The sequence below is a fragment of the Phoca vitulina genome, unplaced genomic scaffold (assembly GCF_004348235.1).
Source record: "Phoca vitulina isolate PV1807 unplaced genomic scaffold, GSC_HSeal_1.0 scaffold33, whole genome shotgun sequence".
NCBI lineage: Eukaryota > Metazoa > Chordata > Mammalia > Carnivora > Phocidae > Phoca > Phoca vitulina.
This window is the reverse complement of record NW_022589736.1, coordinates 16484233-16511649: the sequence shown is the minus strand read 5'-3', so window position 1 is coordinate 16511649 and position 27417 is coordinate 16484233. Positions and strand designations below refer to the sequence as shown.

General features: G+C 45.5%; 1 protein-coding gene across 2 annotated transcripts in view; it reads left to right on the top strand.

The window, feature by feature from the left end:
* The window catches only part of FAM171A1 (family with sequence similarity 171 member A1), a 124671-nt gene that overhangs the window by 44778 nt on the left and 52476 nt on the right, over positions 1-27417 (top strand). For both annotated transcript variants that reach the window (XM_032426094.1, XM_032426095.1), the window contains exon 2: positions 20483-20710. In XM_032426094.1, the coding sequence (XP_032281985.1) occupies positions 20483-20710 (228 nt within the window). The remainder of the gene's footprint in view (positions 1-20482; positions 20711-27417) is intronic.

Sequence of the window (27417 nt, the reverse complement as noted above, 5' to 3'; positions counted from 1 at the left end):
TTTCTTTTCTTGGGTGACCTTCTGGTCTGGTCACATTTGAAAGGCAGTGTCTGGGGCTTGAATCGCAGGCAGCTTTGTTTGGTGTGACAGAAAGTGCACCAGACTTAGCAGATGGGAGCCTAGATTTCAGTCTGCACACCCCACCCACCCCCCACAGCAGTGTTTTAGAACTTAAATAAGGGGAGTCCCACGATGAATGGAGATTAAGCCATATTTACTACTCCTTTTCAATGGCAGGAAGGAGATCACATCTGTTTAAAGGAGGAAACAAGCATTTGCACATTGAAGGCAAATGTTACTTCACACGGATCGGAGCCTTTATATGCCGTTACCTGCTTGTGCAACACGGGTCAAAACAATTAGAAGAATTATGGGTTCGGTTTTCTTTCTGCCTCCTCCTCCATTCCAATTCATCAATGTGTTCAATGCAAATGGAAAATTTTGAAATGATACATTGCGGTTATACCTGTGCTGGAGAAAGCTTGCACAGATCCCATATTGTGCTTATAAAATGCAAAAGCCTGCTTAGACTTTTCAAACAGAAGTGCTTAGACAGTATGGCCCATTTCTGGAAAGGAAGGCAGTTGTTGTAAAAGTGTATTGTTCGGGGAAGGGGGAGAACCAGGTGGGCCTATCACTGCATGAAAAGCAGAGATGAGGGCGCCTGGGTAGCTCAGTTGGTTAAGCGACTGCCTTTGGCTCAGGTCATGATCCCAGAGTCCCAGGATCGAGCCCCACATCGGGCTCCCTGCTCAGCGGGAAGCCTGCTACTCCCTCTGACCCTCCCCCCTCTCATGCTCGCTCTCAAATAAATAAAATCTTAAAAAAAAAGAAAAAAGAAAAGCAGAGATGAGGCTTCCAACAGAGGTATATCAGGGCAACCCTCCGTCCGGCCCTTCCTCCCTGCATCCCTCGGGTTCCCTGGGCCCAGTGCTACCCGGCTCTGCTGCTCCTTTGGGACTCATCACTCCACCCTTGTCCCAATGGTAAAGGTCCGTCCTGCTTTCCAGGCACAGGGAGGTGGAGAGGGAGGAACTCTCCAGAGGAATGATGCTTAAACCCTACAGACCTTCTGCAAGAAGAAAGTTTTGTTTTGGAGACAAGCCAGTTGGGGAGAGTTTTTAGCAGAGGGCTGTAGCTGAGAGGGGGCTTGCTGCTCCTCTGCAGAGCTCGCTGGAGCGGGTCACAGCACTGCTGCCTAAAGACCAGATCTGTTTGCCTCTCAACCGCCATTTTTAGGGTATTTTTGAATAGTTTAGGTCATACATCCCTTTACTATAAATCATGGATATGACGTGTTTTATATGATGGTATTACTACTAAGATCAAATAATAGAACCTACATGATAGTTATTTGGAGACTAATATCCTGTACATAGACAAGGTTTTTTTTAAAAAAAGATTTCATTTATTTGAGAGAGAGAATCTTCAAGCAGACTCCCCGCTGAGTGGGGAGCCCGACACGGGACTCAGTCTAACGACCCTGAGATCATGATCTGAGCTGAAACCAAGAGTCGGATGCTTAACTGACTGAGCCACCCACATGCTCCTGCAAGGTTTTTATTTTTATTCTTTTAACTCAATTTTATATTACACTTTCCCAAACTCTTTCCCTCAATCCATACCTGGTCCCATGCAGGCATGGCGACAGAAATTAGGAACTGATCATTCTTTTATATACATTTGGTGGTTACAGGTCAGAAGGAAACTTTAACCTCAAGTACAATTGGCTAGTGAAACTCAACTATCTTTCATTGTCAGGCTTGCGGCAGCCGAGGGGGGTGGGGGTCCTAGACCCAAAAGACAACTTCTGTTTTGAGATACAATTTGTTCTTTGCTTGAGAACAAATCCCAGACAGCTGCCAAAATTAGAGATCAGAATTTAGAAATTAAACATACCTTTAATGTTCTTTCTTCCTAATTGAAGATTTACTGTGTCATTAAGCAAAAATAATTTACTGATCATGGAACATTTTTTTACATTAAAACATTAGCAGCGTTTTCCTCTGTTTTGAATTAATAAAGGCATAGAAAATGCAGATTTCGTTCAAGTCCAACAGCAAGTCTTCAGAAGCTAGATTCTTCACCTCCAAATATTTTGTTTTCTTTGTGGATTTAAATTACATGCTCTTGAGTATCTCATTTTAAACTTGGGCAGTTGGCAGACAAGACTGAATATGGTGGTTTGTTTCAGGTGGCTTTTAAATTGTGAGTTGTGAGCACATGTTCAGCTTACTTAAATATCAGTTATTTCAGTCAATATGTGCGTTAGAAAAATGAGATAAACTTAGTTTCTGCTTGCCCCTAATTTGTATTACATTCATGTTTAAGTTATATACATTCAATAATTTATTATTTGCAAATAACCTCATAATAAGAGATGAGCAAGAAGATAGAATATCTAAAGTTTGAAGTAAGTAGGACCAGGTTTGCAACAAGGAATAGTTGTTTGTGTTAAGATTACATTTTTTTTTTTTTAAGTTGAAAAACTGGAGGAGTTCTTTATGGAAATAATGATCAACAGAGACTGTGTCAAGATAACATGTCTGAGCTGTTCCATATCTTAAAAACTCACTTTGTCATTTTGAAAACTAAATGTTAGCAGATGTTTGTCTATTTACACGTCCCTTTAGGAACCCTTGCATTTATGAACTTTCACAATGAGGTAACAGTTTTCCTTTCTGTCTGATTACAGTACACGCCCTTCCTGAGTAAATCCTGTGTACCCTGGTTGTATACTTGGACATGGAGGACGATGTTTGGGCGTTTGAGTTGTCTGCATAACAACCAGTGATTCTGAAAGATTAATGCCTGAATATGGACAGCATGAGAAAGACAAAAGCATTTAATCCTTAAGTTTTCACTTCCTCACATTGCGCCCCCCATGCTCCTAAATAAGCTCTAGGGACGCCTGGGTGACTCAGTCGGTTAAGCATCTGACTCTTGAGTTCAGCTCAGGTCATGATCTGAGGGTCCTGAGCTCGAGCCCCGCCTTGTGAGGCTGTGCTGAGCATGGAGCTTGCTTGAGATTCTCTCTCTACCTCTCCCTCCGCCACCCCTGCTTGTGCTTTCTCTCTCTCTTTCTCTCTCTAAAAGATAAATAAGCTCTAAATACTGGTTGGTTTTGGAAAGGAGGCATCACAGTATTGGAAGAATAAATTCATGTTTTTGTGGTGGTGAATGTTATCGTATGGGGTTCTTCCTCCAGTCACTGTCTACTTGAAGACAGAATCCTAACTCTGTAAACCTGTGTATGGCCTCTTGGCTCAAGCTTTTTAGAAGCTGGTATGTGCTCTACCGAGGTGGTGGCTTCAGCCCTCATGGCCCATGTACATGGCATCCAACTGCAGCAAGTCAGTGAGTGGGAGGTTGTTGGATTTGTGTTGATTCCCAACTTCCTGAAAAACAAGTCAAAGTATTTGCCCTGTTGAGGATATGTGGGTGGTGTCCTCCTTAATGCTGCTGGGTCAGCACATGGAAGCAGGAAATAAGATCACTCGACAGGGACCATCTCCCCACCGCCCTGGATCCAAGTACAAGTCTGTACCCAGAAAATGTCACAACAAAAAGCCCTGAAACGATCCCCAAGTTCACTCCAAAACTACTGTGGCATGATGAAGAGCCTTGTTCTGGGAAGCTTGGCTTGGCAGAAGTGTTGGCCATGGTGGATGTTTGCTGAATTTAGATCCGATGAGAAAGTGGCTATGACCTAATTGAGCAGAAGAATGGAATCCAGAAGTAACTGCTGGTTCTCTGTGTGTACAGACTGTCATGTTTGGGATGCAGTTTCTGCCACTGCCCTCATTTCCATTGTGGGGTCACCCCTGAGAATCTTCACCCTAAATCGGATGGTCTTGGCCATCAACTTCAAAAGAACACCTCGTTCTAAAAGAGCTAAATAAATTACTCTGAATTTACTGATCTTGCTGACAGGATAATTTAAACATTTTTTTTTCTCTGCCTGCTTTCAGTATTTTCGTGTGACTTTTTCAAAGGAGAACCAAAATACTCTGCCGTTGTAGCCTCCATGAAACACTCAAACTGAAATCCATAACTTAAAATCTTTTTGAATCAAATGGTTTGCACAGATGTGTGAAGATAGGGAGCAGCCCCGGCAAGAACCATGCAGTCACCTTGCACGCTAAAGTGATGCCCGTGGTGCACCTGTCTCTTTTCTAGGGGACTGTGCTCTGCCTGCAAGTTCGTATCCACACTGTCAGACCCTTCCTTAGTGATATTTTGGTACGCTTCCCACTGAGAGCCTCTGCCCAGGCCTCTCCTCTGCTGTGTTGACAGGGGGTCAGTTCACATTCAAGTTCACCCTCCTGAAGCTTCCTTCCTGTTTCTGTCCCCACCGTCCTGCACTCTCCCATGTGCACCAGCAAGCCCCTCCCTGTAATCTTGAGGACTAGCCTTCCACGGGAGTCTCCTCATTCTCCCTTCCACCTCCAGTCCCCCTTTGCGCAGTCCATTTTGCATCTTGTTTTAAGAGCCACTCTCTGACTGAAGTTTTCAGCGAACCTCTGCTGTGGTAAGTCTGTTGTTTCTCCTTCACCGCCCTGATTCAGCTGACAGCTGTCAGAGTCCGGAAGGTAACCTGGAGCTTCATCGGGCCCACTACAGAGTTCTCTCCCACGCCTCCCTAACAAGTCAGTGCCTCCCCTCGCTGCTGAAGTGTGCACTGTGGTTGGCAATGTGCTGTTGATTCGTGCAGCTGAGACTTCTATAAAGTTCCTCCTCAAGGCAAGTGTAACCAGAACTCTGCTCATGAGTTATCTTCAGCCAGAAAAACCTTGAGTCATCTACTGTTGTAAAACATAGGTTATAGGGGCGCCTGGGTGGCTCAGTTGGTTGAGCATCTGACTCTTGGTTTCAGCTCAGGTCATGATCTCATGGATCATGAGATCAAGCCCCAAGTCGGGCTCCGCACTCAGTGGGAGCCTCCCTCTCTCCCTCAAATAAATAAATAAATCTTAAAAAAAAAAAAACAACACAAAACAGATTGTATTATCCTTCAGGTATGGTGAGATCAGGAGATGATTGCCATTGAAAAGATAATTTATTATCCACCCAGTTCCCAAGAGGAAGGGGCATGGCATGACATTGTCGGGGTTCACACGGTGAAGCAGCAGGTTGGTCAGGAGTCAGAGGGACTGAGGGGAAATGTGGGCAAGAGCCTTCTTGTGGTTTTCTTGGGAAAGAATGAGTGAGGCAGGGCCAGGATAGCCTAGTTTGAATACTTTCAGCAGGCTCTGGGGTAGAGGGTCTGTCCCTATTGCCTGATATCTGGCCCTGTGGTCAGTAGGGCAGGTGGATAGTGGCCTACAGTGTGAGAGCCCCATAAAGGAGGTGGTTGAGGGTGTGGGCTCTGGATGGGTTCGTTTGCATATGGAGGCATGCTCCCAGGCAAGTGCTCAGACATAGTTCCCTCTCTAAGAATTAGCTAGCCCTGGGACAGGTAGTCCTGGCAGGGTCAGCAAAACCTTAGTTAAGTTGTCAAAGCCTAATACACCTACTCATCCTTACACTCCCATCAGTTACAAGCTAGCCACGTAACCTTGAATGAGAACCTCAGTCCTCATCTGTAAAGTGAAGGATTAAAAGTTAGAGCACAGCCAAGAGTTCTGTGTTTCATCTTTGTGGGGATGCAGCCTCTGACACTTCCCACTACTTCTCCCCCATTCCCAGGTTCTTTTGGTTCAGATTCCCAGGGGGAGGGTGCACTAACTAGAATTCTCTCCCTGGCCAATGGGCGGGGTAGGCCGATCAGTTGGCCACCCTGAAGCGTCATTATAACCTCTTTCGTACGTGGACTTTTCTGCCTACAGTCGTATTCCTAACTCCTTTGGCCAACAGGCTCTCTTTGGGATGTAATCATTGGCCCTGCCACTCCAATAACTTTTGAATTCTTGATCCGAGCCAAGTGATTTTTCAGTGAGTATACGTGTGTGACCCATTTGACAGGTGACATTTAATATTGCCTTTGTGAAGAAGAGCTAATAATAGCATCAGCTTCCAAGTATAAGACAAAATATGGCAGACCTTTTATACTGAAGCTTGGAAAAATAAATCTCCATTTTATGTTGCAGAATTATTAATCGAGTTGGCAGTGAGGAGGAATGTGGAGCTCTTATTTTTCAAGGCAAGAGCAGAAAATAAAATCGCTCTTTTGACATTGATGCCAGGACATGAGCTATAAAGGCTAGAAAGTGAAATGTTAATCCATTTGGCACAAATTAAGAACCATTCTATAAACTTAAACTGTGTGGAAAATATTGTATGTTGGTGCTCACTACGGAAAAAAAATCCCAAGGACCAGTACTTTGCTGTTCAGAAGAGTCACGTTTTTTCCCCCTCAGATGGAACAGGAAATTTAAGTTGGGCGTGAAAGGTTTTAAATTTCTTAGACGACCCCTATAAATTGGATTTCATAAATATTGGTATTAATCAGAACATTATAAGGTCTGTAATATGTAGAAGTGAGCACAGTTTACAGTGCTGTCTCATTAATACAGAGTTTATTCAAACGTGTGAAAAGCAGAAATAGTATTTCACTAAACAAATGTACACTTTCAGATGTTAAATGAATAGCAACTAATTAGCATAGAATTTTAATTCCATTTGTCATTATTGCTCGTGATGACCTAAATGCAGCTTTTCAACTCTTAAGGTTGAAAAGGGAACTACAATGATCGGTGCTTTAAAAACAAACAGAACACACACTAATGCGTGGAGTGGAAAACCCACGGAGTCTGCTGTTTCTGTTTTCCTGTCAGGGAGGCTGGGCCCATTGAGAGTGGAATGATTGTGTTAAACCAGTGGAGCAGAGTGGCTGGTAGGGGGACAAGTGTGAAAAGAAGAGCAGGAGAGGTTAGAATTTGCCAAGAGAAAAGGGCAGCCTGAGTCATCCCTGATGGAGGGTTAGAGAATTTGAGGGGCACCTGGGTGGCTCAGTCGGTGAAGTGTCTGTCCAACTCTTGGTTTTGGCTCAGGTCATGATCTCAGCATCGTGGGCTCCTTGCTCAGCCAGAAGTCTGCTTGAGATTCTCTCTCTCTCCCTATTCCTCTGCCCCTCCCCTTGCTCATACATGTGCACGTGCTCTCTCTCTCAAAATAAATCAGTCTTAAAAAAAAAAAAAAAAAGAATTTGAAACTCCACTGGCAAAAAAGAATCTTCATAAGCCAAAAGGCATTCCCCCAAACTTGGAACTGTCTTGTCTCTTGTTTTTTCCTCTGACTCTCCTGGTCCTTCTCCCAGGACCCTCACCCACTCTTTTCCTGCCTCAGTGCCTTCATAAATCCGGGACTTCCCTGGGCTCCTCCGTAGAGGCTGTCCAGAACTGTGAAGGGTCTGTATTCTGCCCTATTTGTTAGCTAAGAAGGCGACCTCCCATGGCTTCACAGATGTAGGTAGAAGACAAAACACTTGTGGGTCAGAGATGAAGGATTATTTATCCCTCACAGCAGTTGCAACAGCCAGAGTGTCAGTGTTCTTGCCCCAGTTTCCTGAACCCCATTTCCCATAGGGCTGGATGATACCCACACACACAACGGGTTGCATTACAGAAGCTTGGGGAACCCAAAGGGCATGCCTGTCCCTGGCTTAGAGGGAGACACATCTATCTTGCATGGCCGCTCACTAAACATCCTTGAAGAGATAGTCCAGAACAAAGAGAGGCTATGCCTTACAAGATGTTCAGAAATACGGGAGACCCATGTAGAGCTCTCTCCTAGCAGTGGCAGCTCCTTATGCCCTTGGGACTTGTTGGGGGCTGGGTGTGAAAGAGGAGGAAGAATCTTCCATGAACCTTTTCAGGAAGGCTTGTGTAAACTGTCTAAAGGTCCTTGGTGATCCTCACTCAGGTACGAGTCAGATGTTGGGAAACAATTACAGAAATGGCTAACAGTTAACTAAACCCTTGCTTTGTGCTGTGTTAATATACCAAGCACTTTACTGTGTCACTGTAGCCATAGGAGATGATCATGGGGGTGCATTGTTACCTCCTTTTTTACAGAGGAGAAAACTAAGAGCAAAACTAAGAAAACTAAGAGTCAGTGGGGAGATGAGACTCAAATACAGGTTGTCAGAGTCCTCAGCCCTGTGCTCTGAAAAGCACACTATCTTCCTTTTTTTATTTCTCTTTCATTGAGAGGCTTTTGGAGGTGAGGGGAGGGGAAGCCCTGAGATTTTCTTTCACCGGATAAAGTTAGGGGAATGCGGGCCAGGAGACAAGGAATGAGCTCTTGCTAGCAGATGCCTTCCGAACATCATTGTTGGACCTCCAGCAAATCCTACAAGTCTGCAAGGCAGTCGGTATCCCTGTTTTATGGATGAAAACACAGAGGCTCAAGGAGGCTGTGGGCTTGACTGGGACCACATAGCTCCTGAGTGAGGAGCCTGAAGCCAGCCGTGCACACTGTGGCCATGAGACATGCCTTCTGTAACATTCGGCAGTAAGTCCTGGACGTTCACATCAAGGACCTTAAAGCGCCCTGAGATATTTAAGCTTCTTTCTGAAACAGAAAGGACCATTTTAATAATAGGTTCACTGTAGCTTGTTAACTATCTCCATTCCCTTGGAAAGATAAGTCCATATGGGTAGTTTAATCACTGCATTGACTAAACCAGCTGCTTCCGGGACCTTTATCTTTCTATCATAGAAGTTCAAGTGCCAGAGAGCCTGCACACTTGGGCTATTCACAGCCTTCCAGCAAGCCACTTCAGCTTGCATTTTTTACCCTTTTTTTTTTTTCAATTCTAAATGTAATTAATGAGTCTGCTTCTTTACCACTAGCTCCCACTTAGCACTTTCTAACTGTTCTCTTCCTAGAGAGAGAAATGACTTGCTAAAAAAACAAAACAAAAAAACTTCATAATCATAAACATCTCTAGGCTTCTTTATTCAAAATAAATGTCATGTCATGTTGCTCTCGACCAACTCCTAGAAAAAACTATGAAAAATGTATATCCATAGATAGAAGGAGATCTGGAAACACACACATGCATGCGCGTACACACACATACACACACACACAGAGCTTTTCCTCCACCAGGTTTCCTTGGCAACCATCCACTAGCATCTTCCAGCAGATCTTTAAAGCTTGGCTAAGGTGTGTGTGTTAATTTTATAGACATGCTTAATATCGCTCATTAACTTCGCAGTTCCCAGATCCTTCCAAACTCTCCTGAGGGAACTTTGTGTCTTTGTGAAAATTTTAAAATACCAACAGAACAGAAGCCTTTTAAAGTGGTTGCTTCTAGTGATTTCCTTACAAACACTTGTGGGTCCTCTTGTCCCCAGAGTGTTACATTGTTATAATTCTCTTGTTCAGTTCCGAAGGATGCTCTGTGAGCTCATACAGGCATTTGCCATATTTACATCACCATGTCAGAATCATCGTGTCCTTTCCCATATCTGGCTAAAAGGAGGATATTGTTAGGTTTTTATATACGCGTTGATTTCTATGGAAAAGGTTTCTAGAGTTGGAGCCACAGCTTTGTTAAAAGCTATTTTTAGCGCCGTCTTGATGTTCAGTAACTGTTTCACTTATGTCTTCTGAACAGTTGGAGCATCTGTCATTCTACGCTGGTTTGAATTTTTTTGGAGAAGTTTTCCCCAAGATAACTAATCGTACCTTCACATAGTACTTTAAAGCTACATCTGAGCAATTCCTCTTACTGTGTAAAAGGATTAGGATTGTGTCCGTTTAGTTTATTGTCAGACAACTTTTTTTTTTAGGTGGGATCATAGGAACATTCTGAAATGATTTTGCTTGAGAATACTTGGTTATGTATGTAAGTTGTTTGGTTGAATCAGGTCAATCCAGCAATAGTTTCTAGATAATCCTGGGATGTTTACCTAAATAACCCCTTCACCAGTCACGAGAATGTAGTCCCTTTATAGTTGCTTTTATAGCATAATGCACATATGGAACCAGCCCCAGAAAGCTTCATTTTGTACTGGGTGCAATAACAGAGAATGACTTTTGCCATTTAACTTAGTGGTAAATGGAGAGACCTAACAGGATGCTTATCCAATACGTTTCAGTAGGTTGTTGGTATTCGAGTATTACATTTTCTACTTCCATTATAGAGTGTTTCAGGTAGGGGTGGGGGGGAAGAAGCCATCCTGTCACTTTAAAAAAATGGAAATCAATGTCATACATGGATACATCATGTATTCTCTCTATATATAATAGCTTCTTTAATTGCTATGTTTTCGCGTGAATGTTTATTGTGTATTTCAACATTGGCAACTTGGTGATGTTGGGTAGAAAATTGTTAATGGGATGATCATCGTTTTGACCTTCATGCATATTTCTTAATGGGGGGGGAGGAATCCACTGATTTAGGGCCCAGAGATATCCTGGCAGCCCTGCCAAGACAGAAGTAACATATGTGAGAGGGACAGACAGACGGGGGGTGGGGTGGGGGGAGAGAATGTGTTGTGTGCAGACAGAGCACATGCCCTGCAGAGGTGGGCAGCCAGCAGAAGCCGCTCGTTGAAACAGCACAGATCTCTCCTTACTCCAAACGGAAGCTGTAACTGTCGAGCCGACCATGTAGCGGGCTTTTCATGAAGTTTAGAACACGAGTCAGTTGCCAGAGATTGTAAAACACAAAAAGGCACAAAATGGGATCCTAACTTCCCCGGGGGCTGCTGCAGCCAACGTACCTCTTCCATGCTTTTTCAAGTGAATAGAAATTCAAATGGAAATACAGAGATCATAATCCTCCGCTGATAATTAAGGGACACATTTGCAAGGAAAACCTCCCGAAACTGGGGAGGAGTTGTGTATCAGATATTGTGACACAGATTGATAGGGCAGCTCCTGATTCAATCAAGAACAAAAGGTGTCTTCAGTACGGAATGGCTCCTGACAGGACGATCAGGTGGACCAGGAGGGAGGGACCAGTGCTCAACAGATCTGTCCCTCTGAAGTACATCCGCATTGTCCTTTCTCCTTTCCCCTCTGAGGACAGAACACAAGTGCTGGTCTTTGCAGAAGAATGCCATACTGAATATTACTTTTATAATTAAGCACACACAGTGTTTGCCAAATGCTTTAAGTGCAGCTAAAATTGGACATAAGGGAGTCCTGGGATATACAGTTGTAGCAGATTTTTATTGTCCTATATATTATATATGTGTATGTATTATATGTATGTATATATGTATAACATATATATAACATATATAACATTTTATATATAAAATAATTGTATATTAGCATAATTATACATGACTAATAGAGTATATGTTAATATAGGTTATATAAGATATCTCATTTTATACAATATATGTTATATATAGATCTCTAAAATATATATATATAATTTGCTTGAAAGACATGATTCATTAAATTTTGAGAGCAAATAAAATTGAATGATAAGGTGCATATGCACTAGGTGAAATTGGAGAAAAACCAAAAAAACTCTAGTACAAACTGCATTCTACTTTTCCCAGATTACAAAGTAAATTAAACCTTTCATTTTTATGAAAGAAATACAATAGATGGAAAGTTTCCTCTTCACACGTCGGGCATCCTAGGATGTGCCCGTTATTGCTGCATAAAGACAGGGAAATTCTGTGAGTCTCCCGAAACTGTAAAAATGTCACCACCAAGTAACATGGGGCAAAGTCTCTTAGAGCAAAGGTCTGGTAATGTTTTAAAAATAAGTTCCCATTTGGAAAATGTTTTTAAATGATGGAGTCCTTTTTTATTGTTTTATGTAAGACATGAAAAGCCATCGTCACGCCTTTGAATTTCGGTGAAGTCTAACTGTTAATCATAGTGCTGGCGGCTCACCAGCGAGTTCCTTTTCCACCGCGTGGCCTGGGGTGAGGCCGCCACAGGGCCTCCAGGCAACTTGGGATAGAAGCCTGTGCTTGGTCTGCTGGTGGAAAAGGACCTCCTCTCTGCACGGCCCTCTGGCCAACTTTCCAACCGGGTGGGTTGCTGTGGAAACTAACAGCTCTAAAAAACAAAAGGAAAGGAAAAATTAAAATCCCAGAATAAAGACTAATTTGAGGGGCTTCAAAAGGGAATGAAACACAACCACAGGGAGCCAGAAACTTCACGGAAACAAACAAACAAAACAAAACAAAAAAAGATGGGAGTCCACGAACTTCACTTTCCCTTCCCAGATGAAGCCAGAGTTGGTGAGAGTCCATGGAGGTGAAAGGTGAGAGGCGTCTCCCAGCTCTGTCCCCAGTGAAAACCACAAAGGACTTCCCGATCTGGGGGAGGACACGTTAGCGCACGACCGTAACAAAGCTCTTGAGATGTTGGTCTTGGAGTTTGGATGAGAGATTATGAAATAATGTGTTCTGTCACTTGCAGGGATATAACTCAAGGTATAAAGTATTTGAAGAAGACGCAGGAGAGAGAAAAACAAGGCCCCTCAGGGTTGGGCTTCCTTCTGTGCATCTGCGAGGTGTATGCCATCTTCCCGGCCTCTTGCCCCTACCACTGTGTTTGCTCTCAGCTTGCTGTTTAACTGGTGGCTTCTGTGAAGCCAGCAGTTTGAAACAGCCTCATTGCCTTTAGTTCTAAATCTGTGGCAGAAGAAGGGAAATGACTAAAAGATAATGTTTCGTTTTCTACCCACAAAGCAGATGTTCTTTGTACTACTTCAAATGGACTAGCTTGTGCCCTCAGAGCCAAACTCTGTGTTTGCCAAGAGCAAAGGAGCCCTGAATCACTGTGCAGGGAGAATTCCTGAGTAGCTGTTGCTTCCTTCTTGGTTCTCTCACTGGCTGGTGAAAACTTGAGGGGAATGCTCTAGAGGCGGTGGCTGAATTCCTGATCCTGAAATAATTCGCTGAGTAAGAGTGTGTAGCGAGAAGAGACCTGAGCCCACATTCCGGGGGGCCTGCCCACCGCGAGCAGACAGAATGGGAGCAGGGGCTGCGTATTATGTTAGTCAGGGCTCTCCAGAGAGAATCAAAGTTTATGTAGAACGAGATTTATTCTACAGAATTGACTCATGTGATTGTGGAGGCTGACAGGCCCCGAGATCTGCAGCGTGATTCAGCAAGCTGGAGACCCAGAAGAGCCCAGGGTGTAGTCTCAGTCCAAAGCCTGGCAGAACGGAGACCCAGACAGAACTGGTATTTCACCTTCAGAAAGCAGGAAAAGCCAGTGTCCAGTTCAAAGGCTGTCAGGCAAGAGGAACTTGGGGGAGGGTCAGCCTTTTCATTCTGTTCAGCCCTTCAACTGATCGGGTGAGGCCCACTCACGTTAAGGAAAGCAGTCTGTTTTACTCATATAATTTAAATGTTAATCTCATCCCAAAACACCCACATAGAAGCACCCAGAATAATGTTGACCAAGTATCTGGGTACCCCATGGCCCAGTGAGGTAGGCACATAAAATTAACCATCACACATACTGAGAAGTTAGGCCAGAGCCTGGGAGGAGACCCCGGTGGGTGCAGTTCCAAGGAGATGGTCCTCAGCGACATGGTGTCATGCTGGGACAGTCCAGAAGCTGAGGAGTGCAGACACCAGTACGTGCTCTGGCTAGTTTAACCAGCAAGACATCATTCAGGCTTTTAGGTAGCTCACAGTAGTTCTGGGCCAGAACAGCCGCCCAAGCCATATGGCAAGACTGAGCCAGGGACACCCTGTCTCCCTCCTGCACTGAGACAGGGCGGCTTGCACTGCTGGCCCCAAACCAGATGCATCCTCCTTCGGTCAGAAAAGGCACCTGCTTTTTTATGTTGCTGTCTTCTAAATCAAAACCCAGCGAGAGGATATCAGATTAGCAGAGTCCAAGTCCATTCCTCCCCCTTGGCTACCAGGGAGGCTGGGAAACCGAAGTTTCTGGCATCTACCTGAGGCTGAATGCGTGGCGTGGGAGCATAATCAAGAGGGGAAGGCTGTCCAGGAGATGCCGGCTGCCTTCCCATACTACTCGTCCTTCCAGCCTCCCTTCAATTCTCAGCTCTTCCAGAAGCATCCCACGCTGAACTCCATAAGCCATAAGCATCAGGGCCAGTATTCATGCAGGACTTGCCTGCTGCAGTTAACGGGACGCTCACAGGCATCCCCCCCTTGTAAGTCTTCTCCTGTCACCCCCACATCACCTCTACCTCTGTAGACCTTTGAGATCTTTTTTCTTTGTTTTTGTTTGTAAACTCCAGACCTCATTAGTCTCTTCTTTGCTATATTTTTTACTCTGTCTTACCCAGCCAGTTTCATCCTTTTTGCTCTCTGTCGCATGGGTTGGTCAGTTGGTCTTACCTCCCCCACAGCCCAAAAAAACTAAACTTCGTAAACACAGGAGCCATTTCTTTTTTCTTCTTTTTTGATCCCCCACAGTACCTAATGTCATGCTAAGTGTACTGTAAATATTTTCTGATTATTACAGTTCATTATCTGAATGAATGCTTTTCAAATGAATTTCAGTAGTGTCTATTTGAAAACAATAATGAACGGAAATAAATGAAACAACAATAACAAAAAAGAACACCCAGGGCTATTTAGGCCATGTACCAGCTGATATCTAGAAATGCCTGTTAGTTTTAAGGACTCATTCAGCAGACTTACTGAGTGCCTACTGTATGCCGGACATTATTCTGTGTGCTTGGAATACATGAATGAAGAAGAAAAAAAGAAACAGACAAAATAGCTCTCTCGAAGCTTACATCCTGGAGAAGTCAGACAGTTACTAAACACATAAGTTATAAACACGTTAGAATTGTTGTGCATAAAAGAAGCAGCAGAAGCAGAGCAGGATAGTGTCAGAAGCACAGGGTGGGGTTGGGATTGGCATTTTAGATAGGACGGTCAGAATTGTGAAGAAAAAAATTTGCTTCTAGACAAGCAGAGAAAACTGAATTCTTGCTGAATCTGAGATAATGTAAAGAGGTTGTTCTGTGAATTGGGTAGAATAATGGCATTTTGGTTATTTTTAAAGTCCTTATCTGTTGTTTGGGGGGGAAGTCTAGGGAAGGGGAGGGGCAGAGGGAGGGAGAGAATCTTAAGCAGGCTCCATGCCCAGCGTGGAGCCCAGTGTGGGACTCAATCCTGCAACCCTGAGATCATGACCTGAGCCGAAATCAAGAGTCAGACGCGTTACCAGCTGAGCCACCCAGGCGCCCCAAGTCTTTATCTGTTGTAAACTGAAATATTTATGGGGAAATAACGTGACCTAATATAATTATCCGGGATTTGCCTCAGAATGTTCCAGCAAAAAAGTGGGAAGGAAGGTGGGGGGAGGGAGAAAGGAAAAGTTGAGTCAGGGGAGAATAGATGAAAGAAGAATGGTATAAAGTTGGTATTTGAAACTTGATCAGTGCAGAGGGTTTCCTCATACTATTCTTCCTATCTGTATAGATGGTCTAAAATTTCCATAATAAAAGTTACATAAGACAGATGAATCATTGAACTCTACCTCTGAAACTAATAATACACTGTATGTTAATTGAATTTAAATTTAAAATATAATAAATTTTTTTTAAATTTTTTAAAAAGAAAAAGAACTGGTGGTCAGTAAAGTCATTCAAGAGGTGACTTTTTTTTTTTTATTTAGAGAAGGATTGAGTGTGTGGAGGGATGGGCAGAGGGAGACTCCACTGAGCACGGAGCCTGACACAAGGCTCGATCTCATGACCCTCAGATCATGACCTGAGCCGAAACCAAGAGTCGGATGCTTAACCGACTGAACCACCCCGGTGCCCCAGGAGTGACATTTAAGCAGACAAGGAGGAGAGAGATGCATGGATGGGTGTTGAGGAAAAGTGTAGCATGCAAAGAAACATACGGCACAAAGCATGTTCCCAGAACCCTTATTCCTTGAATGGGGGAAGGTGTGGGAAATGAGGGCTGGTAGATACTTGGGGGGTAGAATAGAGAACAGAGCCTTTCAAGTCACTGTAAGGACTTCAAGTGCAGGTCACACCAATGAGACTGCTAAGGAGCTGCTTCAGAGTCCTGCCCAGATGTATTTTCTTCATTGAACCATTTAGGTATCTGCATTTCTTTGCTCAGATCCTGAGATGAGAGTTTGTAGTACATGATCGGTGCTATCCAATAGAATTTTCTGTGATGCTGGGAATGCTCTCTCTCTGCTGGTCACCATGGGAGCCCCTGGCCACAGGTGGCCGTGGAATACTTGAAACGTGCCTAGTGTGATCCAGGAGCTCACTTTCTGATTTAATCTTATTTTGATTAATTTTAACCTAAATTTAGAGGCCCACCTGTGGCTGGTGGACCACGCAGTGTTAGGATGGTTAGTTGACTTGGGCATTTCCCTCCACGCCGTTTTTATTCAGTTCCAGCAGCCAAGTCATTCTCACCTCAGGGCATTTGCACCTCTGCCGGTTGGTTCCCATGTGTCCTTCAGGCCTGAGCTTACACGACACCTACTCCAAAGGCCTTCCCTGACCTCCCTGTTGGAGGTAGGTTCCCCTTCCTGATGGCGTCCTCAGTTCATAATTACGCTTGGCATTTACTTACTTTCTAAAGCCAAGAGCTCCTCAAGGTCAGGGGTTTGATCCTCTTGTCTCCCCTCGTGGGCCTGCAGCAAACGTGGGAACAGAAGCAGCGTCCGTGTGTACAGTTTCGGGGGGATAGAGACAGGGGGCCTCTAACCCAGTTTGGGGAGGGGTTGGTGAGTCCAGAGCGGTTTCTCAAACCTTAAGTAGGGCTTTTAGAAGATGAATAGGAATGAGGAGCATGAAAGTAACGTTGTAGAAAGGCCTATCCTACAAAGATGAGAAGGAGCAGCAGGTAGGAGGAGTAAGGAAAGCATGGGGTGGGGTCTGCGGGCCTGTGGGCCGTGTGTGAGGATGGGAGGGGTCCTGATTGTGGAGGACCTCAGAGGCCTTGAGATGTAGCCTGTAGGTCAGGGGCCGGCAGATTTTTTTCTTTTTTTTTTAAGAGCCACAAGTAAATAGTTCAGGCTTTGCAAGCCCTAAGGTCAAAACTTCTGAACTCCACCACTGAAATGCAAAAACAGCCTTCGGCGACATGTAAATGGCTGTGGCTGTGTTCCAATAAAACTTTATTTATGGCCACACATTCAAACTCCAGATAATCCTCAGAGGACATGAACTATTCTTTTGATTTCTTTTTTTTCCAACTATTTAAAAGAGTAGAAACCATTCTTAGCTTGTGGACCATTCAAAAACAAGCCGCCGGCCACATTTGGCCTCCGGCCATGTTTGGTGGGAGGCCTTAAAGAGTTTGAAGGGGGACAGGAAGTGGTCAGATCAGGATGTCGGCTAGCTCCGTCTGGCTTTGGTGGGATCTCAGGGGCAGGTGTGAAGACAATGAAGACAGTGGTGGTTTCTGTGAAGAGGCTGGGCAGCAGTCTGGGTGAGGGATGGCGAGGTCTGAAATAGGGCGACGTTAACAAGGATGGGAAGAAAGGCCTGCCTTGTGACCTATATTCTGCAGTCAAAATCAGTAAGAACTTGGTGATGGACATTGAGGGTAAGGAGTAAAAGAATGGTGCCCTAGCTCAGGCAGGACCCATCAGCTCTCACTGACCAGCTGCAATACGGAGTGCATCTTAATGCATATTTAGGTTTGGGCCATTTATAGGGTCTTCCTTTCATCTGCAAAATGAGAGTAGTTTCAATAAGTAGTGCCTCACCTAGTCCTCAGATTAGTCCCCTGGTGGGAACAATTTTGTTTGCTGTTGAATGGATAACCTAATTCTAGATGTTACTCTAGAAAAATGATACCCCAGTACTCTGTAATAATCACCTAACCATACTGACATTTTCCCCCATCCTGTCCTACCAAAAGAAGTAGCTAAATGATCTCCTTCAAAGTATATAATTGCAGAACGTAAAGTAGGCTTCTGGTATTAGAAGAAATTCCAGTGGTAGAATCTAGGACATTGATTATAGTAAAACTCCTTTTGCTGTCTAAATCTTAGCTGCTCTTATGAAGCAGCAAACAGTGCAGAGAGAGCAGGAACCTTGTAATCCCAATTGTTAGTAAATGTTTCATTACCATAAAATTACATAAATTATCCCTGCAGCCCTACAAAACTACCTTTCCACTTGCCCTGTTCTAGGGGATTTCTGCTGTGTGAGTATTAATGAAAGTGGAGTTAATTTACGTTACAATTTCGCACGCCACCTGGGGACACAAAGACTTGGGTTATATAAGAAAACACGTGCGGTGTACATCCTGCAAATCTGCATTAAGGTAACTGATAAGATTGGAAGGGATTAACTCAGTGTATTCTGTAATGTCATATCCTTGCTTTTCATGATGTTGATTTTATCCCTCTGTGAACATTAGTTTTCTCCCTGAATCAAGTAGCCAAGTTCAGCTCCTTTAGCCTTTATTTTTGTCTTTCTATGAGTTTTTTGAGAGATTTGTTTGGTGTAAATCTCTAATACCTAGGTCTAGGATTCTTTAGCTGTTCTTTATGGTTGTCTAGTCAAGAAATATATCAAGTTGCTTAGTGAAAAAAATGGGTGATTGACTAACTGAAATTTGCAGGATTCAGAAGGTTGCTTTGGTATCATAAGGTACTTGGCCAGTTACCAAGGCGGCAATCTTGAACCAAAACATTCTTCTCATTGTGGTTGCCCCAGCTGAGGAAGGGCCTTGGATACAAAGCTATTACTCGCTGAAGAGGGATGCCTCATCCCTGCACTTTGTTTTATCCCTTTCTCCCCTCCAGTGCCCTTCTCTGTGCCCCATCCAGGCACCCCCCTGCCCCGGCCCAATGACTGAGTGCTCTCAAGCCCAGTGATTGTAATAGCGTAATGGTAACCGCTGTGTTTATGCTTACTCTGTGAGGCATCGCACTGAATGTCTCCACCTGTCTCTTGAGAAGTGTGTTGCTGTCACCTCCACTTTATAGAGGAGCAAACAGACCTGGTGAGGATAAGCACCTTGCCCCAGGCTCCGTGGCTAGAACTGGTGGGGGGGAGCTCAGATTCAGACCTAGTGGGAATTGCAGTAGGGTTCTGGGGTTTGTGCCCACAGGACTAGCTCCGCCTCGCCTCCCTCCCCCTCCGTGTCTGGCGCTCCCCTGAGCCAGACTGCAGTGGTTCTGTAGACATGAGCTTCCCTGGTCACCTGCAGGGTCTTTGCTTGTCCTTGCCCTTGCCTCTTTATCCCAAGGCATCAATAGGGCTTTCAGATCTGAGGCAGCTCAAAATATATGGCAAGGAGTGCCCAGGAGTGTGCCGGTGGACTTATGTCGCTGGGCACCAGCCACTCCCTCCCGCACCTAAGCAAAAAGGGTTTATCGGAGCAGGAAACATGTCTGATTTCTGGAGTACCATGCTGGCATCTTTTAATCGACGTCCACCATGATGCTGGAATCTGGTCCGCCTCATCTCTTCCTGGGTTATTACAGAGGCCTCTTAACTAGGTGCTCAGTATCCAGTCTTGCCTCTTCCCCAGTCCATCCTTCCCCCACAGCCAGATGTTTCTACAACAAATTTAATTGCCACTCCTTGTCTAAAATCTTTGTGACTTCCTATTGCTCTTGGGATCAAGAATGATCCTTTTAGGTTCCTTCTAAAGCCCTGAGTGGTCTGGCCCCTGCTCGTCTTTGCAGCCTTGTCTCGCACGGGGCCTCATGCCCCTCACACTGTCTGTCATCCTTCAGAACCTGTGTTTCTCCAAGAAGCGTGGTTTTTTCCTTGCCTCTGAGCCTCTGCACATGCTGTTCCATCAGTGCCCCCTTCATGCACATCCCCCAGCGTAGCACTTGCCGGTCTCCTCACTTTTCTTCACCGCTGTGGTTCACTCAATTACAGTTCTAGGCACAGAGTAGCAGCTCAGTAGACCTCTCTTGCATGAACAAATGAAAACTACCCATTCCATTTTAGGTTTTTAACGTTAATTTGGATCTGTCTGTCTCCCACATTCATGATCTGGGTTTGCCAATATTGCTGACTCAACTTCATTTATCTTTTCAAATGTTTACTTTTTTTTTTTTTTCCTTTCTGTAAGCTTCTCTTTTCCCACTCTTCAAGTCCTCCTTTTTAAAGACGTTTTGGACTGCTTTTCGGTCTAGTCATCATGATCACCAGCACAGCGATCCTGGGTAGCTCTCGGCCATGCTCCACAGGACTGTTGAAGCCTCTGGGTGCAACTCTTTCAGCCTGCAGGGTCCTTCAGTAGCCGCCCCAGCCCTGTTTGGGCCACGTGTGCCAGCAATGCGGGGAAGGATAAATGAGTATTGTGTTTGCACACATTGTCTTAAAGGGATAGAATTCTCTGTTATTTGTTGGGGTGAGCAGGGAGGAGCAAAGAGGAAGGCAGTTTATCATGGGCAGTGGTTCTGGGGGAAAAAAAAAGGAAATTAAATCGTGTAAAGTAAAAAGGAATCTCTAACAAGAAAATGTTCCCTGGTTCCAACGATTCATATGCTGGATGTAGATCTAGATTTACTTAGCACAGCCCCCTCTCCACTCCCATCAGCGACAGCAGAATTGTTGTTGAGGTGGGCCAGGTAATAGCAGTTGTTCTTTGTTGCTTTTTCCTCACTCCAGAGGTGACCCTGAAGGTCCACATCAGTGACGCCAGCACCCACCAGCCCGTCCCAGATGCGCTCATCGAGATTTTCACCAACCAGGTGTCCATCGCTTCCGGCACCTCGGGGACAGATGGCGTCGCCTTCATCAAGTTCCCGTATAAGCTGGGCAGTCAGCTGATCGTCACCGCCACGAAGCACGCCTACGTGCCAAACTCTGCCCCGTGGAAGCCAATCCGATTACCCGGTAAGGCCGTCCTAATCTTTCCCTGGAGCAGAGCTCATGGTCCAGGCTAGTGCTGGAGTCAGGCACAGAAGTGATTTGAGAGTGGAAGGCAGGTGATCAGAAAAATAGGGGTTTAGTCTCTGCTTTACTTTTGGGGGACTTCTTTTTTTTTTTTTTGAGATTTTATTATTTATTTGCCAGAGAGAGAGAGAGAGAACAAGTGCACAAGCAGTGGGAGTGGCAGGCAGAGGGAGAAGCAGGCTCCCCGGGGAGCAGGGAGCCCGATCCGGGCCTCGATCCCAGGACCCCGGGATCACGACCTGAGCTGAAGGCAGACACTTCACCGACTGAGCCACTCAGGCGCCCCTACTTTTTGGGGCTTCTTATGGGAAGGATAGGTGGGGTCCTGTATGAAGCAGGTGGGGGCTCTCCCTCGGTTTACACACACACCAGAATCGAAAGCCTTAGAGTTTCTGCCCATTTCCCCAGCATCCTCCTTTGTACCTTTTTGATTCCAACTGGTAGGATGGCACTGGGGCCATGCTCTGGAACGGAGCTTCCTTGTTCTGCTTCATGGGGCCTGACAGAACACTGGCCAAAGAGGCAGGGGGTGATGGGAACTCTGTCTTTCTCTCTCCGCCTTCTCACCTGCTAAGGGAAAACCCACTCCTGTGTGTTTCCTCAATACTCTTCCACACTTCCGGCGCTTCTGATCACCCAACATGCTGGATATTTTCCCAAGCAGTTCTCAGATTCTCAGATGCCAGCTGGGTGCCCTACAATTTAACTCCGTTCTGACACTATCCACTATCCACCTGGAGACAGCATCAGATCCCACAGGTGAAGGGCTCGGTCCCACATGACTGCCCCCACCCCACGTCAGACACCAATCACAAGTCCACGTTGTCCCCTGGGCTTCTGACCCACTGGCTATAAATCAGAGGTCCCCCAACCCCCTCCTCAGGTTCAACTCGGTGGCCACAGTGGCTCTCAGAAGTCAGGGAAACAGTCGTTAAAAAACAAAAGTCAACCAAGTAAATTTGAAGTCTGTTTGGCTTTATTTAAGTGATTCGTAAATCGGGCAGCAGCCATCTCAGAAGTAGAGGGGAGCTTCAAGGAGTTGCACAAAAGGGAAGATTTTATGGGAAGGAAGGTGGGGTGAGGAGTTATTAGCAAAAGAAAAGAAAGGATTGTTTCAGGCAAGGTCACTTTTCCTTATGGGGAAGGGCAGGGATCTTACTAGGTGGGTCACCTCATCTTTTGAGGGGGAGTGGAGAGGGCCCATGTGACAGATTACCTCATTGATGCTGATCAAAAAAATTCCTGACTGACCCAGGTAAAACTGTATTTAGGGTTAGGCGAGGTATTAAGTTCCAGTTTGGTGATTCGGCCTGAGTGACGCCATTTTGGGCCTGTGGGTTTTTTTGGTTTTTGTTTTGAACACAGTTTACTTTTTAGATCACTGGTTCATTACAAAGGTATTGAAGGAACAGCCAGATGGAGGAGATCGTCTAGGCGAGGGGTGTAGGAAGGGGCACCGCACCTCCACGCCTTCTCTGGGCATACCACCCTCCCAGCACCTCCGTGCGTACAGCTGCCCAGAAGCTCTCTAATCTCATCCTGTTGGGTTTGTATGGAGGCTTCACGACATAATCAGGACTGATGAACTCATTGGCCACTGGTGATTGACTGGACCTCCAGCCCCTCTCCCCTCCCCATGGTCAAGGGAGTGAGGCTGAAAGTTCCAACTTGGTTGGTTCTCCTGCCAACCAGCCACCACCCTTAGGTCATCTAGGGGCTTTCCAAAAGCCGCCTCATTAGCTAAACCCACATTGAAAGAGACATGTTATGAGTAATACAAGTCACCTTTATGGCACTTATCACTTAGGAAATGCCATGGGTTTAGGAGCTGTGGTCTAGAAACAGGACCAAGACCAGATACATACTTCTTACTATAAATCACAGGATTAAGTCACCATTCACCCCTTCACAACGCTGGTCTCCCACAGGGGCAAGCATGGTGCCTGACACAGATTCAGGGATGGGGTAGGTGGGGAGTTGGACGTGGCCCCCCTTCTGTCCCCTCACCTCTGGCTCCCGCTAGCACCTGGGCCACATTATCTGTTAGCACCAAGATTAGGGACAAGGAGAGGCTGAGGGCTGGAGGGAGACGCTGCCAGGGTGGAGTTTGGAAACAGGCTGACCTGGTTCTGGCACCCAATCTGTGCTTGAGCCCCTCTAGCTTCCTTGCCAATCTCTGTAGAATGGAGCTCATACCACCTGGTAGAGTTGTTCTGATTGCAAAGCAGTTAACATATATAAACGACCTTTCAGTGCCTAAAGCACAGTAGGGGCTCAATAAATAGCACAGTGGCTGGCAAAATACCAATGTCAGTGTTCAACTCTGTGCCACTGCACCACTAGACACACTCCGTCAGGGTCCCCGCTGCCTCTGGGGACACATGGGAGCCAAGTGTGGCTATACCTGCCTCATAAAGCCCTGGCGTCTACCCTCAGTCACAAAATTCTCTTTAGTTCTATTTACATTTATTAAGTACCTATTATGCGCCAGGCGCTGCCCTAGCCACTGACAATAGAGATCTAGAGACACAGAGCTTGTCCCTGGGGAGTTTGTAACTTAGTCCGGGAGTTATGTAGTCAGCCACCAAAGCCATTCCCATCTAATGGGTATGTTCATGCGTATATATGCATAGGGAATGCTGGAGCAGGAAGGTTCAGCCTAGGTGAGGGAATAAAGGCTTCCTGGAGGAGGTGGGAGGGGAGCGGAGTCTGGAGGATGAATAGATATTAGCATTAGAAGGTGCTTGTAAGGGGCGCTTGGGTGGCACAGTCGGTTAAGCATCTGACTCTTGGTTTCGGCTCAGGTCGTGATCTCAGGGTCCTCGGATCGAGGCCCGCATCAGTCTCTGCACTGACTGTGGAAGTCTGCTAAAGTTTCTCTCTCTGTCCCTACACCCTGCACCCCCCACTCCCCCCGCCATGTTTGTATGCTCTCTCTCTCTCTCAAATAAATAAATAAATCTTAAAAAAAAAAAAAAAAGAAGAGGTGCTTGTAAAAAACACACAGATTCCAGGACTCATCCTTTCAGTCTGGGGATTGATCCAGAAGTCTGCAATTTACCAAGAACCTCCCCCCCCGCCCCACAACACACACACACGCGCGCACACACACACACACACGCGCACACACACACACACACACACACACTCCACTTACAGATAAAAGCATTCACTAAAGTTGGAGACCACTGCTTTGTGAACTATGGGAAGTGGATTTGATATAGGTACAACTGAGGAGATCTTCTGGAAAAATCTTAGAGAAAAGGGGATAAACCATGAGAAATGTTTAGCAGACAAAATGCAGAATGTCTCTGGGAACAGGTGACAGAGCGTTGAGGGAAAGGACAAAACAGAAGAAATGTAAGTTGAATCTCGGGTTTCTAGCTGGTGACAGAGCAGATGGAACAGATGGTCAATAGGGTTGAGAGACCCACCACTTCATGGTTCCCTAAAGTTGACTCAGTTGATGCAGTGGGTTAAAAGAAGCCCCCTTCTGCTTCCCCACTCCCCTGTGCATCCTCTCCCCAGGCTCGGGGCTCAGGCAGAGGGGGATGCAGGTGCTAGCGGAGGTGGAGGATGGGAGGGCAGGAATGAGTGTTGGGGGTCATCATTGATGATGAGTTTAGTGGAGGGGACACTGGTTTTGAGCTGCCTCTGGGACACAAGTGTGTTCAGCCTGTAGTTTGAAGTGATTTGAAGGCTCAGGGGGTTTGGAGGTAGAAGTGTGGTTTGGGGATCATTAGCATTGTTGAGATAAGAACCATGAACTCATTAGCATTGTTGGGTTCAAAACTATGAACTCACCAAAGCATGGGGGGGCAGACCTGGGACGGAATCCTCAGAAAGCCCACAAAATAGGAAGATGATCTTTATTAGGTTATATATGAAGAAAATGTTTGACCGCCTCCATTTTTCACACTGAGAAATCACTGGAAACAACCCAGGGAAGTTTAAATGGTAGCTGGACACCACAACTCCACCTTTGCTGGGAGAGCCCCTGCACAAACTATCAGTATGTTCTATAAAGTCACCATGCACCCTGGGGTAGTCAATACTGAGCCATGGCTTTCAGGGGAAATTCAGGGTTAGGGTCCTAGGAGCTTCCTGTCATAACATTTTCATCAGCCAAGCAATACATCACCTTGGTTTATGTGTGTTTTGGGGTGTTTAAAGACACATGATTCAGGGGCACATGGGTGGCTCAACAATTTAAGCGTCTGCCTTCGGCTCAGGTCATGATCTCAGGGTCCTGGGAGATCTGGGATCGAGCCTGCATTGGGCTCCCTGCTCAGTGGGGAGTCTGCTTCTCCCTCTCCCTCTGTTCCTCCCCCTGTTTGTGCTCTCTCTCTCAAATAAATAAATTTTAAAAGCTTGTAAAAAAAAAAAAAAAAGACACTTGATTTAATAATATACTGCTGGTTCATGAACATGGAACTCATGGCCAACAGCTCCGTAACTCCTGGTTGAACAAAGCTTATCTAACATATATTTTTCCCATAAGCACCTCCCAGCCTTCCTGCAGTTAGGAATGGCAGCCCTGGGCCTGGGGGCCGTTTGAAACAGCGAAATCACCAAAAAGAAGCACAGGAATGTGAAAAACCTGGCACTTACAGTATGTGAGCTGAAAGGAAAAGGCAGAGTGTCGCCTTGTTTGACCTCAGCTGGGAATATGTGCATCCAGGCCTCAATTTTTTGACCGCTCTGTACTTGCACATATAAAGCATCATGAGGATTGACTGGGATCACAAATGAATTTTAGCAAGGAGGCGCATTCGCAAACACTGAATCCACGAATAATGAGGGTTCAGTGTACTGTAATTACATTTGTTTTGACTTTGTAAACATTATCATTTGAGAAAAAGCAACCGTTTCCATAATATCCATTTTCTTAAATGAGTCAAAAATGGAAACGATGTGGTTTAATTGGAAGGGTTTGGGACTAGGCATGAAGACCCCTGGGTTCTCGCCCCACCCACCCCCAGCTGCCCCCCACACGGGGGCCCATCACGGCTTTCCAAGCCCACATTTCTCATTTCTAAAACTAAATTAATTAGACTGAATAATTTTCAAGGATCCACCCGTGTCTTTGATTATTTTTCTCTGTTTGCCTCGTTAATATAATCAAGGTACTCTTAACTAGAATCTGACAGAAAAGGTGACCAAACCTTGGACTTGCCTATTATGAAAGGCAGAGTAAACTACTGTTTCCATGCTTGCTTTTAGAGGTCAAGAAAATACTGTTGGTACTGCAGATAACTGGACAAGGAACAGAGAAAAGCTGGGAGCCTCTCCTAAAATGTGGTGACAGTTCGAAACTAGAAAATGCTTTCTTCTCTACACATGCACACATGGTTTTGTTGGCATTCTTCAGAGATTTTGGAATGGATTTCTTTTTTCATCCTTGACAGTCCTTCCTGGAGAATGTATTGGTTTTGCCCTTTCAAGGAAGGAGGTATAGATTGGAGAGGGGGATGCCCAGCATAAGGAGAGTACCCTTTACCCTTGGCAAACAGGTAAAACAAATTCACTTACGGAAAATGCAGTCCATCAGTGAAAGACTGTAAGTCCACCTCTTAATTAGGCCCATCTCCATAGTTATCGCTCTACCAGGCCTGTTGCCGCCGCCTCCAGCTCGGTCCATCTGCCCCTTCAAACCACCTTCTATATTCAGTGAGCATCCGTGTCTTAAAAATATGTACCTACATATATATATATATATATATATATATATATATATATATATATATATAATTATGTTACACGTCTGCATGAAGGGCTTCAGTGTCCCCAGGATAAAGTTTAGACCCTCCTTCCCTAGTCCCTTCTTCCTTACGTATCTCATGGTCTAGACGCCTGGACAATTTGTTGTTCTCTTGATGAAGCTGACACGTTGCCCGCTCTGTTTGTCCTCACGGTTACTCCTTGACCCATGCTCTCTGGGCGAGTTTGTCTTGGGTGTTCCATACCCAGCCTGGCTGTTCGCTGCTCCATGCAGTCTTCCTGACTCTCGCAGGTGGAGTTCGACATTCCTTTCTCTCTACTTACCAAAACACAAACATCTGCCCGGAAGGACAAGAACCTCCAGACATCAGCCAGCATCCCCCCTGTGATGGGGGTCCGGGGTCTCTCTGCGCCCCCCTCCCACACCCCCTGGGGCATTCAGTCCCTTCCCTCCTGCTCCAGGAAGCTCCTGTGGTGCCTCTCAGCCCACTCATCATGAGAGGTCATTTTTCTCTCCAGGATATAAGGCTTTAGAACGTCTGCTAGAGCGGACGCCTTATGTATGGAAGTACCAAATGTTTTCGGTTAGAGATGTTCACAGAACACCCTGCGGTGGTCACACAAATCTCGAGAGACTGATCACAGGTGACTTCAGAGCTCAGAGTCCCCCACAGCGGTCGGCACAGAGCTTTTCAGGGCCCAGGAAGTGCCACTTGGGATGTGTGTGAGCTCTCTGATGGGACAGGGCGTTCGTGAAGGCAGCATCGCTACAGTGACCCTTTCTTCTGGGCCACTGGGGACCCAGTGCTGTTGGGTGAAGGGGTCATTGTTAAAGAAGGTTAAGTGTCCCTTTGAAGTGGTTACAAAGGATTTATCCAAGGTAGGTCTCCCTGCTTTAATCCTGGCTCACACGCATTCCCTGATCC